The sequence below is a fragment of the Myotis myotis genome, unplaced genomic scaffold (genome assembly GCF_014108235.1).
Source record: "Myotis myotis isolate mMyoMyo1 unplaced genomic scaffold, mMyoMyo1.p scaffold_m19_p_2, whole genome shotgun sequence".
Lineage (NCBI taxonomy): Eukaryota > Metazoa > Chordata > Mammalia > Chiroptera > Vespertilionidae > Myotis > Myotis myotis.
In genome coordinates, this window is record NW_023416324.1 from 15,076,393 (window position 1) to 15,094,522 (window position 18,130).

The 18,130-nt window shown below is 50.3% G+C and overlaps 2 protein-coding genes across 4 annotated transcripts in view; both read left to right on the forward strand.

Annotated features, from left to right (window-relative positions):
- The window catches only part of CNKSR1 (connector enhancer of kinase suppressor of Ras 1), a 12,701-nt gene extending 9,463 nt beyond the window's left edge, over positions 1 to 3,238 (forward strand). For all 3 annotated transcript variants that reach the window (XM_036349656.1, XM_036349655.1, XM_036349654.1), the window contains 7 exons: positions 625 to 698; positions 865 to 936; positions 1,422 to 1,495; positions 1,651 to 1,712; positions 1,796 to 1,895; positions 1,982 to 2,163; positions 2,627 to 3,238. In XM_036349656.1, coding sequence (XP_036205549.1) covers positions 625 to 698; positions 865 to 936; positions 1,422 to 1,495; positions 1,651 to 1,712; positions 1,796 to 1,895; positions 1,982 to 2,163; positions 2,627 to 2,881 — 819 coding nt within the window. In that variant the 3' untranslated portion in view covers positions 2,882 to 3,238. The remainder of the gene's footprint in view (positions 1 to 624; positions 699 to 864; positions 937 to 1,421; positions 1,496 to 1,650; positions 1,713 to 1,795; positions 1,896 to 1,981; positions 2,164 to 2,626) is intronic.
- A 176-nt stretch (positions 3,239 to 3,414) lies between these two features.
- On the forward strand, positions 3,415 to 17,813 carry CATSPER4 (cation channel sperm associated 4). Its single transcript, XM_036347128.1, has 11 exons — positions 3,415 to 3,495; positions 4,144 to 4,218; positions 4,664 to 4,807; positions 8,803 to 8,904; positions 13,527 to 13,624; positions 13,793 to 13,913; positions 14,107 to 14,240; positions 15,519 to 15,693; positions 16,373 to 16,581; positions 16,877 to 17,039; positions 17,626 to 17,813. The coding sequence occupies exons 1-11, from the start codon at positions 3,415 to 3,417 to the stop codon at positions 17,674 to 17,676; spliced, it is 1,353 nt and encodes a 450-aa protein (XP_036203021.1). The 3' UTR covers positions 17,677 to 17,813.
- The last annotated feature ends 317 nt before the right edge of the window (positions 17,814 to 18,130 follow it).

Below are 18,130 nucleotides of genomic sequence, written 5' to 3' on the forward strand. Positions count from 1 at the left end.
TGTTATTCTGTCCGTCCTAGTGATAGGCTATTCATTCCATTGCTTCTTCCTCAGCAGACATGCAGGTGCCCGCTGGTACTCAGCTCTGGGCTGGGCACCGAGGACACAGAGGAGTTCTTGCTAATCCACGCTCGGGGGGGGGGGGGGGGGGGGGGGGGGTGGTGAGTGCAGGGAACACACGCTGTGACAAAGGAAAAGCCCGGGGAATGGGGGTGGGAAGCCCACAGAGGTGGCCAGTCCAGCCCGAGGAGCGGCGAAGGCTTCCGGAGAAATCAGCACCTGAGGGTCAGTCGGGCGCAAAGGAGGAAGCAAGCCAGAGGGAGGGCAGCCTCTGCAGGGCTCGGTGGTCCAAGGCAGCTCCGTCTGTGCCTATTGACGGAACAAATGTGGGAGCAGCCCCCTCTTCTGCGGCCGTTTGTCTGGATCTCCTTGGCTCCCCTTTCCCGGCTCAAAGGCACTCCTTGGTCACACACCGCCTCCCCCTAAATTTCTGCCCTGAGCTCCTGACACCGAGAGGTTTGTGGTTAGAGAGCCCAGGAGATGCCCCCTGGGATGTGGCCTCAGGAAGCTGATGACCTTGAGAGTGTTGGGGCTTCGTGCTGACCCTCACTGTGATCCCCCCAGGATGAGAAGGCTGAGGGCCTCATCAATGTCTCCAACTACAGCCTGGAAAGTGGGCATGATCAGAAGAAAAAATAGTTAAGTCCTGGGTGTGACGGGCTGGGTGGTGGGAAGAGAAAGGGAGAGATAGGGTGACGGCAGGGGTCGGGTGGAGGCAGCAGGGAGCTGGGATTGCTGGTGCAGCCTCTCCAGGTTCTAGATGGGCACACCCAGGCTGAGTGAAGGCCCTCTGCTCCCTGGCAGTGTGTTCCAGCTCACCCATGACGTGTACAAACCCTTCATCTTTGCTGCTGATACCCTGGCGGATCTGAGCATGTGAGTGCCACCCTCTCCACTCCCAGACTTCCGCATGAGTGCCTGGGAGCCTAGATTCAAATCTCAGCTCTCTGACAGAGGTTGATCAAGGCACTCACTTTTCTAGGCCTCAGTTTCATTATCTATAAACTGGACTACTAAGAGTTCCTGCCTCTCAGAGTTGCTCTGAAGATTAGATTAGATGATCATATAGGGCAGTGGTTCTCAACCTTCCTAATGCCTCGACCCTTTAATACAGTTGCTCATGTTGTGGTGACCCCCAATTTCATTATTACAAATTGAACATAATTAAAGCATAGTGATTAATCACAAAAACAATATGTAATTATATATGTGTTTTCCAATGTTCTTAGGCGACCCCTGTGAAATGGTCATTCGACCCCCAAAGGGGTCGCGACCCACAGGTTGAGAATCGCTGATGTAGGGGAAAGGCCCTTGGCATACAGTACCTGGAAATTCCCTCAGACCCATTTGCCCCTCCACAGGTGGGTGCGCCATCTCATTACCTGCATTTCCAAGTACCAGTCTCCGGGCCAGGCCACCCTACCCCGAGAGGAAGGTGGGTGCTCACAGGGGTGGGTCTCACTGTGTCTCACCTGAGCTTCGGCCTTTCCTGGGATGGAGGCTAGGAATTCAAATGCCCTCACCCCCTTCCTGGCCCCCCAAAACCATGTGAAGCTTAGTGGGTTCCCCAATTGCTCCTGTCCACCCCAGACTGCTACAGTGAGACAGAAGTAGAAGACCTTGACGATGAGGCTGGGTCCCGCTCAGCCTCGGTGAGTCGGGGACTGGTTGGGGGGTGAGGAGCAGGGCACAGAGCTCAGACTGATACCTTTCTCTCCTTCCACGGTGCCCACAGCCCAGCCTGGGCCAAGCTGGGAGTCCCCCCCATGGAGACACATCACCTGCAGCCACCCCTACGCAGGGCAGCCCACGGACCTCCTTTGGCCTTCCAACAGGTGCTGTACTGGGGGTGGGAGCTGAGGTGGAGAGCTGGGCCTGGGACAGGCACATCCTCATCCTGCTTCCCCCCCCTCCCCCACAGACAGCAGTGAGGGGACATTGGAAGGAATGGTGCGGGGGCTGAGGCAGGGTGGCGTGTCCCTCCTGGGCCAGCCACAGCCCCTCACTCATGAACAATGGCGGAGTTCTTTCATGCGGCGCAACCGAGACCCCCAGCTCAATGAGCGAGTGCACCGTGTGCGGGCACTACAGAGCACACTCAAGGTCAGCTGGGGGCCCTGGGCGTGGCAGGCGCTGGGCTCTACGCTTTTGGCTCTGGTTGCTGGCCCACAGCTCTGGGCTCAGTTGTGGAGTTGGCCAAGTTCTAGGTTCCTGATTTGAGAACCAGGTCTAGACTGGGCCTGTGCTGTGTTCTAGGCACTATCCCAGGGGTGGGCAAACTTTTTGACTCGAGGACCACAATGGGTTCTTAAACTGGACCGGAGGGCCGGAACAAAAGCATGGATGGAGTGTTTGTGTGAACTAATATAAATTCAAAGTAAACATCATTACATAAAAGGGTACGGTCTTTTTTTTTTTTTTTTAGTTTTATTCATTTCAAACGGGCCGAATTCGGCCCGCGGGCCGTAGTTTGCCCACGGCTGCACTAGACTCCAAAATTAGCTCTGGACTCAGGCTCTGCCACCTTCCCTGGGCGATCATGGCCCCTAAGGGACTCTCCTTACAGGCAAAGCTGCAGGAGCTGCAGGCCCTGGAAGAAGTGCTGGGTGACCCTGAGCTGACTGGAGAGAAGTTCCGAAGGTGGAAAGAGCAGAACCAAGAGCTCTACTCAGAGGGCCCGGGGGCGTGGGGCGTGGTGCAGGCTGAGAGTAGCTCCCAAGTCCTGACCTCTGGCTCCAGAGAACATTCTGCCCAAGCCCTGTCCTCTGACCCTGAGGAGCACTCTCATCTTTGCCACCTGACCCCAGAGAGCAACCTCTGACTCTGACCAGCATCTAGTTCCTGACCTCTGGCCCCGAGGACCACCTCCACCTCTGGCCTCAGGCTTTACCCCAGCCGACCCCCTTCTGCCTGAGTGGCCACCATTTCTGCTCCCTTCTCTCCTGGAGTGGGGTAATGTAATGTGATCTCTGTGCCACCCTCTCCCACCTTGGCAACAAAAGAGTGGGAGGCAAGGCTGAAAGAAACTCTCTCCTGTCTGTCCTCTGACCTGTGGGGGTGCACACCTGCCTCCCTCAGTCCTTTGGCACTTCTCCCTCCCCAAACCGGTCTGTACAGGCCTTCCTGACTTTACACAAGAGACACTTCAACCAAATAAAGTCAATTACTCTAAAATGAATCCACATCTGTGCTTGACTTCCATATTAGAGTCAGGAATTGGCTCCCCAGGGGGACTGGATGAAAACTGACAGGGATGAGCGCTCTTGGTAACTAGCCCACTGGCCTGCCCACTGGCCCGGGCTGTGCGTGAAGCTCCTGTCCACCAGGATGAGGACTGCTAATCCGTGGCTCCCGATGGCTTCTACTCGTGCTCATCTGTCCCAGCCCTTTAGAGACCAGAGGTTTGCTTTCCCGTCCCATCGCAGGGGAGACAAAGTGAGGCTGAGACCAGCCTCTTACTAGATGGGGCACATACCTTGCATGAAGGGCAGGGTGGGCTCCTGGAGACCAGGGTGGTGAGATGGCATAGCCAGAGGGGAGAGGTGCCGGGTGTAGTCAGCTAGGAGGAAGCTCCTGAGGTGAACATTTTTCTCCTCTCCTTAGCCCAGTGTCACCTCCAGCTCCTGGATTTAGAGTAGGGACATACTCCTCTCCATCCAGGTTGTAGAGGAGACCTGACCTGCTCTGTGCCTCTGACCTCTGACCCCAGCCAAGGTCCTTAGTGTCCCTGGCTTTCTCGGTGGGGTTGCAAGAGAATTCAGTCGGAGGAACTTCTCTCAGGACTGGAATTCCTTGGTGGAATGCAAATGACTGGAGTCACAGAGGCCTCTATGATATCACCACGAGGGGGAGCAAGCCGGCATAGAATAAAGTTTCTTTGTAGAGTGGGAGGAGACTGAGCAACTATGCAGGATAAAGAATGGCAGCGAAGGACTATCAAGTCTATGAGTATCATGGTAGATGACCCCTGCCTGGCTCTACCATTTAATCTGGGCATCCCAGGATCGGGTGGGGCACAGGAGGACTGTGCTGGGTCCAGAGGGATAGGGGCTGCGCTGATGGGCCCTCTCCTCACCCTTGCAGAGGTCCCCTCATGATCCCTACTTCTGGCCAGAGGAGCAAGTGCTTATCGACCGCGGAGACATTATTGACACAAAGGTAAAAACGAGGTGGTCCAACCTCCCCCACAGGGACCCTTCTGCAGCTGCGCCCATGAGGCAACAAGCTTCATAATCACTCTGTCCCTTTTGCCTTCTAAATGTCCTTTCAGAGGACACTCCCCAGAAGTAATCCCTGCAGTCACACCCCCATGATATGTTAGAATTGCCTGTCAGTGCCCCCTATAGGAACCCCTCTATGACAGTCTCCTCCCAACAGAGATCCTAAAAGAGTCTCCCTTGTAATGACTCCCGACAAAGATCCCCCAGCAGTGGGCCATTTAGGTAGTAACCTCTACACTGATACCCCATACCATGATTCCCTCTTAGGCCCCTTTCCCCAGAGTGGCCTTCCTCAGAGAACCCCACTCACTGAGGGCAAACATCCAGGCAGAGGCCTCCTACGGTGATACCTGCCTGAAGGAAGGTCCTTCGCCCTCTCCCAGGATGCCTGGGATATGCAGGAGTTCATCACTCAAATGTATGTCAAGCAGCTGCTCCAACACTGGACGTTTCAGCTGCTGCTGGCCACGCTGCTGGTGATCAATGCCATCACCGTCGCGCTCCGCACCAATTTCGTCCTTGGCCAGGTGGGACTCTAGCCTGACCTCTGCACCCACTGACCTAATGGGGGCCTGGGTAAGGCACTTCCCTCTCTGGGCCTCAGGATCCTCCTCTGTCCATAATGATTGGATTGGCTGCTCTTCCAGGGCCTGCCAGCACTGACCTTCCAGTGGTCTAGAGATAAAAGAAGACATTGTGGGGGGGGGGGGCGCCCAGCTTTGAGGAACACATTGCATTTGTACAGGAAGGGCAGGGGGAAAATGGTGTGAGCAGAGGCAGGCAAACAGATGCCTTGTAGGGAAGGGTATCCCTTATTTATTTATAAGATTTTTTAAAATGGATTTTTAGATAGAGAGGAAGGGAGTAGGAGAGAAGGAGAGAAACATCGATGTGAGAGTGCAATATTGATCGGCTGCCTCCTGTACTGGGGATCAAGCCCACAACCTGGGCATGTACCCTCGACTGGGAATGGAATTAGCAATCTCCTGGTGCATGGGAGGATGCCCAACCAACTGAGCCACAACGGCTAGGGCAAAGGTATCCCATTTCACTCGCTAGTCACTGAGAGAATCGCTGTGTGCCATGCACTGTACTCAGGGCTAGGGTTCCAGGTATGAACACAACAGACGCAGTTCTGTCTTAGACACAAACACGTCATCATAAATGCCTGAGTGTCAGAGCACATGGAGAAGGCATCAAACCTGATGGATTGAGGAAGGGTTCCTGGAGAAAGGGACACTTAAGCAGAGAATAAAGAATGAGTAGAAGTTGGCCAGGCAAAGAGAGGTGAGGAAGAGTGTTTGGGGGCAGGAGAAATAGCATGTGTGTTCTGTGTGTCCAACTTGAAGTCCAGTGTGACACTGGTCTCGTGCTTTTTTCTTACAAGGAATATACAACATACATGGATTGTGCTATTTAAAAATCAATATTTTTTAAATGTTCAATGCAGTGGCTGATGAGTTCAGAACGGTGGTCAGGGGCAGGGCCTTTAAGTTGTGTCAAGGAGGATGGTCTTTATCCCATGTCATTGAAAAGCCAGGGGAGAGTTTAAAGCATGGAAGTGACATGACCAGGCATGTTACAAAACTGACCGTCTGCCACAGTGAGGGCTACGGAAGGGGGAGTATCAAGAATGGGAAACAGTGAAGCAGGCAAGATCGTGTTGGAAATGTTCAGGTGAAAGCGGATGGGGCTTGGACCAGGCTAATGACAGTAGGTAAAAAGAGGTCACATGCATCTGAAGTTCCCTAGGAGTTGGATCCATGGGCCTTATAGATTGATTTACTTTAGAGCAAACACTTAGTGAGCACTGACATGTGCTGCCTCGTTTAACATCTGTCACCACCTCACGTACACACAGGGAGAGCAAGAAGTTAAGTTTCTGGTGCTTTTTGTTGGGACATGGGGACATAGGATGAGCAGGTTTGGGGAGGATGCTGAGTTCAGTTTGAGTTGTGTAGGGTCTGTGGTGCCCATGCAGTATCCACACAGAGATAGTGAGGGGTTAGAGGTCAGTTCTGAAATGCCTCAGAGAACACTGGGATGGAGATGGTGACAAGAGAGTTGCCAGCATCTGGGTGGATAGTTGCCGAAGCTAAAGGAATTGATGAGGTTGCCTGGGGAGAGAGAATTGAGCGAGAACAGGCCAACACAGAGCTCTAGAGGAGAACCTGTAAGTAAAGGGCAGAAAGTGGAAGAGGAAGTACAAGGGAAACTGAGGAGAAGGCGTGCCAGAGGAGTGGGAGGAAACCCAGGACAGTGTCCGCTCAGGGGAGTGGGCACAATGGCAGATGTGGCTAAGAGACAAGGCAGTAAGGACTAAGTACCCCTTGGATTTAGCTTTTATGACCTTGATATGGTATTAACAGAAATCCTATTGCTAGATTTGGAAGATGAGTAGATGGGGAGGCAGATCGCATACATTGATAGATCATGAAATCAATTCAGAGTGCAGATACTAACATTGTGATGTAGAATGAAATAGTAGGATGAAAAAGAATTGAATAGAAATTGTGTGAGAGAGAGAGAGAGAGAGAGAGAGAGAGAGAGAGAGAGAGAGAGAGAGAGAGAGATGGATGTTGTAAGAAGTAAAATAGATTTCTTATTTTGGGTCCTAGTCAAAAATGGTAAAAGCACTGGTATAGGATATGTGTCATGGAGGTCGAATCCTAGAAGCCTGTGAACGCCAGACTAATTTGAACCTTACCCCGAAGGTCATGGGGAACCATGGAAGTCTAGTGGTGGAGAAGGCAACTCTGATGTAGACATAGATGCCCATGACTTGGAGAAGGCAGGAGGACTATTTAGGAAATTCTTTCTATAAATAGGGGAGCCTATTGCCTTCAGTGTCCAGTGGGGCGGAACTGAGGTGACAGATGAGGGGACAGAAAGCTCTTCCTTGTTACGGGCAGACATCCCTGGCCCCTGATGCTTTTTGGGAATTTGGAACCCATAAAACTTAACCTCTCATCTGGGTTTAAGAAGCTCCTCCCAGCCGAGACCGGTTTGGCTCAGTGGATAGAGCGTCGGCCTGCGGACTAAAAGGTCCCAGGTTCGATTCCGGTCAGGGGCATGTACCTCGGTTGCGGGCACATCCCCAGTGGGGAGTGTGCAGGAGGCAGCTGATCAATGTTTCTCTCTCATCGATGTTTCTAACTATCTCTCTCCCTTTCTCTCTGTCAAAAATCAATAAAAAAATATTTAAAAAAAAAAAAAAGAAGCTCTTCCCAGCTGGTGGATGGGGGTGATGGCAAGGTGTGGTAGCAAGAGGCTTTCATGTGTGGCAGCGAGCCTTGGGGCAGAGTCTATTGGCCATGGAAGTGAAGAAAGGGAGGAGTCCAGGTGACTTTGGTAACTGCCAGGGTAGAGCCAGGGGTCTGGGAGCTATTAATAGAGTCACAGACTATAGTGGCGTCACAGCTTACGGGGAGCTAAGGGAGTAGTATCTAGTTTGGGTGAAAGTGAGTTGGGGTTTAAACAGAATTCAGTCATCAAGTCATCTGGCCACAATCCATTCATCCAGCAAAATGTCCTGGAGTAGATACTCAGGAGCTGGGTCAGGTTGGCCTGGGGGATTTGGGAGCTGGGGCAGCAAGAGTGGTTGGGACAATCAGAGAAGAAAGGATGGAACTTGGTGTCTTCTATCTCAGGGGCTAGGGCTTTTCCTCCCAATTCTGGAGCCAGTTCTGCCTCTCCCAGTCTCCCTTTTCCAAGTATCCTTACTCCAGGGGAGCAAAGGTTTGTAGTCAGACAACAATTTATTTTTTTTTAAAAATTGATTTTTAGAGAGAGAGGAAGGGCGAGGGAGAAAGAGAGAAACATTGATGTGAGAGCGAACTATTGATCGGCTGCCTCCTTCATGCCCCATAACAGGGGTTGAGCCCACAACTCAGAATTGTGCTCCACCTGGGAATTGAACTGGCAACCTTTTGGTGCACCGGACAACATCCAACCAAGTCACACCTGCCAGGGCTGGACAACAATCTTTACTGCTGTCTGACCTTGGGCACCACTCATTTCTCATCTGTAAGATGAGAATACAGCCTACTTTTTAGGATGATGGTGACAGTAAAGCAAAATAATGCATAGTGGTCTTAGCAAGGTGCCTGGCATGTACATGAAGAATGTGCTCTAAAGGAGCTACCTCCCTAGCTGGTTTGGCTCAGTGGATAAAATGTCGGCCTGTGGACTGAAGGGTCCTGGGGTTTAATTCCGGTCAAGGGCATAAGCCTGAGTTGCCGGTTCCATCCCCAATAGGGAGATGCAGGCAACCAATCATTGATTCTCTCTCACCATTGATGTTTCTCTCTCTCTCTCTCCCTCTCCCTTCCTCTCTGAAATAAACAAAAATATATTTAAAAGTATATAAAATAAAATAAAAGAGTTACAAAGATGCTGAGGATGAAGAGCAGCAGGAATATGGGCCTTCCCTCCCCCCACGATGTCCTCTCTCCCTAGCCCCGCCCAGTCCCCCACTCCACTGACCTCTCTGTCCCTCTCTTTTTCTCTGTCTTCCATGTAGAAGCACTATGAGTTCTTCGCTACCATAGATGACATTGTGCTGACCATCCTTATCTGTGAGGTTCTCCTTGGCTGGTTAAATGGCTTCTGGGTTTTCTGGAAGGTGAGATCCTGGGCCCTACCTGCCATCGCCCTTACCCCTCCTTAGGAAGTGTACCCCGTCCAGTCCCCATTTCTGTGCTCCTGGCCCTGAAGATTGAGAGGTGTGTGTGTGTGTGTGTGTGTGTGTGTGTGTGTGTGTGTGAGAGAGAGAGAGAGAGAGAGAGAGAGAGAGAGAGAGAGAGAGAGAGACTACTTCTGAGATGTCTGATATAGTAACTTATACTAGAAGTGCAGCTTCCCTGGGTCCCAGTCTCTGCTCCAGCCTTCCCCCATTCTGTGATCCTGGGAAAACCTTGATGTCCTTATATAGGAAATGAGATTGAGAGCATTTACCTTAATTTACAGGGTTCAAGAGTAGGAGTCAACAAACTTTTTCTATCAAGAGCCAGATAAAGATTTTAAGCTTTGTGGGCCCTCGTCTCTGTAGCAAACATTCATCTCAGCAGTGGGAGCACAGAGAAGCTGTAGGCAGCACATAGGTGAATAAACATGTGCCCTGGCTGGTTTGGCTCAGTGGATAGAGCGTTAGCCTGTGGACTGGGAGGTCCCAGGTTCGGTTCCAGTCAAGGGCATGTGCCTTGGTTGCGGGCACGTCCCCAGTGGGAGGTGTGCAGGAGGCAGCTGGTCAATGTTTCTCTCTCATCGATGTTTCTGGCTCTCTATCCCTCTCCCTTCCTCTCTGTAAAAAATCAATAAAATATATATTAAAAAAACAAACAAACAAAAAAAAAAAACCATGGCTGTGCTCCAAATAATCTCACTCAAGGACACTGAGAGTTGAACTTCATATAATTTGCATGTGTCACCACATGCTATTCTTTAGATCCCCCCCCCCCCCCGCCCCAATTAAAAACAACAACCACCACCATTCTTAGCCTGAGCGTTCTACAAACAAAGAGCTGCTGGCCAGATTGGCCCCTGGCCTAGAGTTGGCTGAGCCCTGTCCTGGAGAATGTTGAGGAGCTGTCTCTGTAGGAATAGGTCTGAAAGTTACATTAAATCAAACTCTTTGTTTGAATAGGACTTCAGGAGCCAAGGGATTTATTTGCCTTTGGGTATTTTCGAGAAGAGGCTTACAAAAACAAACAAACAAAAACTACCCAAAAAAGAACCCTCTCAAAAAAAGGAAGTATTTAAATATAGTTACTAGAACAACCAATTCGAATTATAAGCTTTCCATGGGTTAGAGGTTTCACTTCATAGAACACAGAATGTAGAATCTAGAACAAAAATTGTGAAGTCTGAATGTCTTAAAGACTGTTTTGGGCAAACAACACTTGTAAGGATGCTTATTAACAGAAAAAGGAGCCTGGCCGGCGTGGCTCAGTGGTTGAGCATCTACCTATGAACCAGGAGGTCATGGTTCAATTCCCGGTCAGGGCATATGCCTGGGTTGTGGGCTCCATCCCCCCATTGTGGGGCATGCAGGAGGCAGCTGATCAATGATTCTCTATCATCATTGATGTTTCTATATCTCTCTCCTTCTCCTTTCCTCTCTGAAATCAATTTTTTTAAAAAAGAATAGGATGGTTCGTATTGACATATCTCAGATACCTTGGTTTTGTGAACATTTCCCTGCACTGCTTTTTCAGAACTAGCTCTAGGATGCAGGCAGACATCTACTTACTAGGAGGGAACATTCCTCCTTCATTTTCCTGAGATTTCTTTCAGCAACACTTAGGGATTTGTCCCAGAGTTTCTTAGCACAGGAGACTTGAAGCAAGCATGAGGATCTTGTGTTCCTCCAAGCCATTCCATCAGCCAGGGCTTCTCAACCTCAGCACTACAATAATGACGTTTAGGCCTGGATACTTTTTTGTTGTGGGGACTGTCCCATGCATTGTCGGATGTTTAGCAGCATTCCTGGCATCTACCCACTAGATACCATTAGCACCATCCTTGTTGTGATAACCAAGAATGTCCCCAGACATTGCCAAATGTCATCTGGAGGGCAAAATCACCCCTGGCTGACATAATGTTCCCAAACCTAACCTTTCCTCTGTGGCCAAGCTACCAGTGCCAAAAGCCAGGGCTGGTTAGAAGCTGTTTTTGCCTCCTTCCCTACTCCCACCCTTCCCCCTGGATCCTAATACACAAAATCTGATCCCTGTTGCAAGGGTGTGGTGGAGGGGTTGTCGAGAGGAAAGAAAGGGATAAATACAGGGAAGGCAGGAAGTCTGGAAATTAACATCTCAAATATTACCCAGTCACATAGGGATCCCCAATTTTGTCCCCAGCTCTCCCCCCCTTTTTTAAAAAAAAATATTTTATTGATTTTTTACAGAGAGGAAGGAAGAGAGATAGAGAGTCAGAAACATCAATCAGCTGCCTCCTGCACATCCCCCACTGGGGACGTGCCCGCAACCCAGGCACATGCCCTTGACCGGAATCGAACCCAGGACCCTTCAGTCCGCAGGCCTACGCTCTATCCACTGAGCCAAACCGGTTTCGGGCTCCCCCCCCCCCTTTTTTTTTATCATCTGTGCGTGACTCCTTCCTTTTCCTCACCTCCACAGCCTATTAATCACTATTTCACCACCTAAATCTTTCTCAAATTTCTGCTATCCCTGTCTATGGTATGGCCATACCACCCTGAACGCCCCGATCTCGTCAAATTTCTCCTATCCCTGTTTTAGCTCTTGCTTTGTCTTCCCTCACCAGGATGTTGCTATGGCTTCCTGTGTCCCCACCTGCCATTAAAGTGATCTTCCTAAGGCACAAGCCAAAGTATCCTTGCTTATTTTTGCAGCCTCATCACTCCTGGCCTCACCCTGGTGTTCCAGCTGCACCAAACTGCTTGTAGTTGCATTACACACACACACACACACACACACACACACACATACACACACACTGCTTCTCACCTCCTTGGCTGGTTAAATGGCTTCTGGGTTTTCTGGGTTCAGGGTCTGGCATATAGTGTGAGTTTAATACCAGATGGGTAGAGGGATGAATCTTTAGACAGGCAGACTTGTGTCTCTTTGTGGATGTGTAGGCACAGACATTCTGAACTTGGGACACTGGGCGAGCTTGTGTTTATTAGACTACCCAAGAAATTTAAGAACATTTTTTTCATTAAAAAATATTTACTACAGATACATATTGGTCAAAACTATATTGAAAAGTACACACAGAATTCTTGCTTTCATTCCTTTCTCTCCACCCCCACCCTCTCTAGGTAATCTCTGTATATTTATATTCTCTTACTTAGCCTACCTCTGTTTATTTTGCAATCATAAGCAAACAAGTATATATTTTTAGTCCTCCCTTTCCTAACAGTAACACACTATTGTCACTGTTCTGCACTTTGATTCTTTTTTAATATATTCCATTTATTTCTTTACAGAGAGGCAGGGAGAGGGATAGAGAGTTAGAAACATCGATGAGAGAGAAACATCAACCAGCTGCCTCCTGCACACCTCCTACTGGGGATGTGCCCGCAACCAAGGTACATGCCCTTGACCGGAATCGAACCTGGGACCCCTCAGTCCACAGGCCGATGCTCTGTCCACTGAGCCAAACCGTCCAGGGCTGCACTTTGATTTTTTTTAATATTTTAAAATATATTTTTATTGATTTCAGAGAGGAAGGGAGAGGGAGAGAGAGAAACATCAATGATGAGAGAGAATCATTGATTGGCTGCCTCCTGCATGCCCCCTAACGGGGACTGAGCCCGCAACCCAGGCATGTGCCCTTGACTGGAATTGAGCCAGGGACCCTTCAGTCTGAAGGCCAATGCTCTATCCACTGAGCCAAACCAGCTAAGGCTGCACTTTGCTTTTGTCACTTAATGGATCTTGGCAAACTTTCTATGTCAATACTTTTCTTTTTTTTATGGCTCAACGGTACTACTCCAGTGAATGAATATGTAATAGTTTGTTCAACCAGGGCCCACTTGCTGGACACTTTGGTTGTTTTCAACCTTATACAAATGTCATTTTGTACTTGAACTAGAGTTTCTGTGGGTCAGGTGTCTAGAAGTGGGATCACTGGTCAAAAGGTCAATGCACATATTGTTTGTGAAATAGAGCAAAGTCCCCTCTTTAGTCATTGTGGTTGAATTTTCGTCTCTGGGAGCGCCCTTCCCCCATCCCCACCCCTAGATGAGTCTGTGCCTTATAAGACAAAGGGCTTGTAAAAATGTCCTGTCTCTCTTATACAGTGAGAGCTAGTTCACCACTGAACTGACTACTGAAGCAGTGGTCTTTAATGTTTTCATTAGTATTTATTTTCCTTTTATTATTAATTGGAGTGTGTGTCACACAAAGGCTGGAGCATCCCAACACTCTCTTGTCACTTAACTGTAGGACAAGGCCATTTTCAGCAGTGCACCAACCACGGGGGTGCTCAGCTGAGGAACTAGCTTGTATGTATGTGCGATCATGCACTGTGTGTCTCTGAGACTGCACTTGGCTGTTGACACATGTATGAGACAGCAAGTGCATGCCTATTGGGTGACATGTTTTGTGGGCAACAGAATGAGTAACAACAGTGAATGGCAGATGATTGGCCCTGCTGTGAGAAGATCCCCTCATCCTTGGGGGGTGGGGAAGGCAGACCCGGGATGTCTCCATGGGCTGGGCCTGACAGACCCCATTGGGGCTGACCCACCCCACCCCCCAGGACGGCTGGAACATCCTCAACTTCCTTATCATCTTTATCTTGCTCCTGGGGTTCTTCATTAGTGAACTCAATGTCATCTCTATCACCTACACCCTCAGGTGAGTGGGAACTCTGGAGAAAAGAGGGGGACCTGCCTGGACCCTGGGGAAGAGATGGGGGGCTATTACCAACTGGGGGTAGTTCTGCCTGTCTGGGCAGGTAGGGTGGCAGTGAGGAGGAGGGGTCTGGGAAAGGCTGAGGGGCATCCCTGAGAGGCTCTGCTACAGGGTCCTTCGTCTCGTGCATGTGTGCATGTCTGTGGAGCCCCTGGCCCGGATCATTCGCGTCATCCTGCAGTCGGTGCCTGACATGGCCAATATCATGGCCCTCATCCTCTTCTTCATGCTGGTCAGTCCCTCCCCCACCCCAGCCACTCCCCTTCCCTGAACAGGTCATGGGTCACTGGGGATACAGGGGTGTCTGGAGAAGAGGAGAGGCTTATGGGCCCAAATCCCTGTGATTCCCTTGGCAGCGTTCATTTGTATGTGCTGTCTCCAAGGCTCTTGTGTGAAGTCAGATGGGTCTTTGGTCTCTCTGGCAGGTGTTCTCCGTGTTTGGGGTCACTCTCTTTGGTGCATTCGTGCCCAAGCATTTCCAGAACATGCAGGTGGCCCTGTACACCCTCTTCATCTGCATCACCCAAGATGGCTGGGTGGACATCTACAATGACTTTCAGTGAGTCCCTGTGAGGCTTCTGATCCCCAGCCCATCCAGGCAAGGCAGGGGCTGGGCTCTCGTGAAACAAAATACCAACTGGAGAGGGAAAAGGGCTCCAGGTGGGTGTGGAGCTCCAGGGCTGGGGATGAGGATGGCCCAGCAGGAAACGGGTGTCAGGGCTTTAAAGGAGGAAAAGAGATGCCTGGGTCCGGGGCCTCTGGGTTTGTGGACTACTTGAAGCCTTGTCCCCTTGAAACTCCAACCAATCAAAGTCCCACCACAGGCCTATTCATGGATATTTCTCCCATCATGCTAAATAGCCGGGTTGGCAGGCCTTGGGCACAGGAGCTGTCTGTGGTTGCACTAGAGCTTTAGGGCAGCCTCCCAGTCCACATTGGAGCCTACCAAACTGTCTGGACTCCTGGGAACCTAGGGCCTCATTTCATTGATTCTTAGACTCACTGCCCAAGGTCACATTTGGCCACAGATGGTTGCCTGGGTTCTGTCCTTTCCCGCTTTCCCATTAAGACTATAACATATTTGTTTCCAGTCCACTCCAGGAATTTGGGCCCACTGATGATATCTTTTAATTCCTTTCATGTGAAAGTAGAAGCTCAATTGGTAAAGAGATTCTACTATCATTATCCATTATGATTTAGGTGGTAGAGAAACCACAGAGTGTGCAATAAAGGTGGACTGGGCTTTTGAGTCTTTACTCTACCACACTAGCCATATGACCTTGGGCAAATTACTTTCCTGAGCCTCAGTTTCCTCATCTGTCAATTGAGGATTACAATACAATATTAGCTATGTCATGGATTGCTGTGAGGATCAATATAAATCGCTTAGCATAGAACCTGGCATAGTACACACACACACACACACACACACACACACACACACACACACACACTGGGGGGTGGGGGGAGAGAGAACACACACTATTATTTGGGGAATATTTTATGGGATATTTATAATAGGTATTAACAGTGGGTGGGATTTTTCCTGTATATTTTCCTTCTGCTCTTTCTATAATGAGCTTGAATTGTCTTTTATAATAAGAAAGAGTATAGCCAATAGATTAAACGTAATAATGCTGATGTACAAATCCCCACCTTGCCGGGTGGGTTGAGGACCCTGCTGTCTGGCAGTACAATTAGAAGCAGGCATTGGATGTCACAGTAGCAGTGAGGCAGCAGAAGCCCTAGTAGCCTTGAGATAATCTCCCCATTCATAGATGAGGAAATGAGCTCAAAGGGCCAGGGCGGTGACAGGGCCCCTACCTGCCATCTCCAGGACAAAGACCAGGGACTACGCAATGGAGGTTGCGGGGGCCTTCTACTTTATCACCTTCATCACTATTGGTGCCCTTATTGGCATCAACCTGTTGGTCGTCGTGGTAACCACCAACCTGGAGCAAATGATAAAGGCAGGAGAGCAGGGACAACAGGATAAAATAGGCTTCAGTGAGGTGAGTGAGATGGGGAGGGCAGAGGGAGGAGAGGGAGTGTATGTATGAGTGCTGACTTGAGCATAGGGGTATGTGTGTGTGTGCTCACACACTCAAGTGCCTGGAGCAAGCCAAGCCTGAGACCCAGAGGCATCATTTCCCACATTGAGTGTCAATTCACCAACTGGGGCTTCTGAGGGCTGTGGATTTCCTAGATGTTTTATTTCTATGACAACTCAAACTGAGTAGCCTGGATGACCTTAGGGCATTTAACCAATCTAAGCCTCGATTTCTTCTTCTGTAAAATGGGAATAATGATAGTACTTACCTCAAAGTACTATTCCGAGAATGGCATGGGTAAATGAACAGTACTTGACACATACTAAGAACTCACTACATGTTAGCTACAGAATTATTTTTTTCAGGGTTAGAACCTCCAAAGGGCTGGGGAGGTGAATGGTGTAGCAGTTCCCACAGTGTTGAAGTCACTAAGCTGTGAATTGGGAGCAGATGGGCTTTAGAAGTTTGCTGGGTAGGATTTAGCAGGAGCGAGAAGGCTAAGATTGGTTGAAGCTGAAATGAGGGACATTAGAATCCTGGTGTCCTAAGAGACTCATCCTCTCTGAAGCCAAGCAGGAAGGGGCTGGGGCAGGGGGTGCCGGCTGGGCTGTCTCTCCCCTCTCCATTTCCCCTTTCCCAGACAGATGTGGAGGAGTATGGGAATAAGGACCTGCCCCTGGTGCACTGCGAGGTGGCCCGTTTGGAGATGTCTGGCCTTCCCCAAGAGCCGCTTGTGGGAGGCCCTCTGTCCAACCTCTCCGAAAGTGCTTGTGACAACTTTTGTTTGGTGCTCGAGGCGATACAGGAGAACTTGATGGAGTACCAAGAGATCCGAAATGAGCTCAACAAGTAGGGCGGCTACTGGGGGTACCCCCGAGTCCCGTGAGTTAGGACTGAGCAGAGCCTCAGATTCTTCTGGCCTTATGTCCTCGCCATTTTATACTGTGGTCCTTGAGGCCCAGAGAGGTTAAGTGGCTTGCCCAGTTCTCCAGCCTTATGGAGGAGCTGGAATCCAGACTTCCCGGCTTGGCCTGGATCTCTATCAGCTTGAAGAGCAAGGGTGATGGGGGCAGACACCAAGGAACAGGTGGGAGGACTGCCCCTTTTTCCCCTACCCTGAACGCGCTCACCGCTCCGCCCCCAGGATAGTGGAGGAGGTGCGCTCCATACGCTTCAACCAGGAGCAGGAGGAGGAGCTATTGCAGAGACACTTGTCGGTCCAGTCGATGGAGAGCAAGTCCTCCATGGACCTGCATGAGATGACTAGCCAGCAAGACTTGATCACTGCGCTCGTCCACAGGGAAAAGGTGCCGTTTCCCTCTCCTATCTGATCTGTGCTCACCCCGCCACTCTACCCAGCCCAGCCCAGCCCAGCCTAGTCTCTGAGGAATTAGTCCAAGTTTGTCTATTCCTAGGCCCGCACCCTAGACGCTTAGCCCCAGCAGTCACAGCCAATTGGCCAATCTGGTTAAGTTCCACCTTTCCTTCTTTAAGAAGCCCGGGAATCCATCAGATTCCTCTCATTGAGCCACTTCTGATTCTAGTGCCCTCAACTCTACCCTTTCTTAGAGAGACTTGAGCCAGCTCCGTTCCTGCTTAGTGGCAGATACTTATGCCCACTGATGGCAAAGGACCCCTGGGTCCTGTCGAGCAGGAAGCCTCTTGGGGAGAAAAAGGCACACACCACATTAGTTTCTGCTTCTCACACCATCTGATTGTGACTGTAAATCTCCACAGCCTGGGCTCCCAAGCTCAGAGAGGATACTAGGCAGGCTAGACATATAGAGGATTTCCTTGGGAGGCCTCGATGGGGCACCCTTGAAGCTGGAGGAGGGGAGTAAGGAGCATCTGCCATGGCAGGGTAGACTACTGACAAGACCTCTGGGTTTGCAGGTTCAGGAATCTACCACAAATTTACCTAAAAGGAAGAAGAGCAGTCGCTGAGAGGTCAGGAGGGGAGCCAAGGGGCCTGTGCACATGCCCAGCTGCTGCATCTTCCTGCATCCCAAGCGTTTGGTCTGGAATGTTATATATGTCCCTGTACTTAAACAATAAAGTTCAGATCTGTGTCTTGAACCTGATCTCCGGAGTCGGGCATGCTTCGTTAGGACTCCGTCGGCCTCACCCCCGCGGGACCCCCTGCCTCATTCTGGCGCCATGAACAGGGACCCCGGCAAGCGTTGGGACGGGTGAGTGCCCCTCTGTAACAATGGAAAACCTTCCCCCCTCAGTTACACTCAGTTACACTCCACGCGCAGTTACAGAGCAGGCGAGTAAAGGTAACGGAATGGAGACATTCCCTCTCTCCCTAACACCAGCGGTTCTAGCTATCTTAGCTTGTCTAACGGGGGCCCCACCCGAGCCGCTGCCACCCCCGCCTCCTCAGGTGCCGCTACCA

Excerpts from the sequence above, each read along its gene's own strand:
- CATSPER4 (XM_036347128.1), top strand. The coding sequence starts at position 3,415 with ATGGCTTCTACTCGTGCTCATCTGTCCCAGCCCTTTAGAGACCAGAGG. Across the intron at positions 13,914-14,106 it reads TCATCCTCTTCTTCATGCTG|GTGTTCTCCGTGTTTGGGGT; the intron begins GTCAGTCCCTCC and ends TCTCTCTGGCAG. Across the intron at positions 15,694-16,372 it reads ATAAAATAGGCTTCAGTGAG|ACAGATGTGGAGGAGTATGG; the intron begins GTGAGTGAGATG and ends CCCCTTTCCCAG.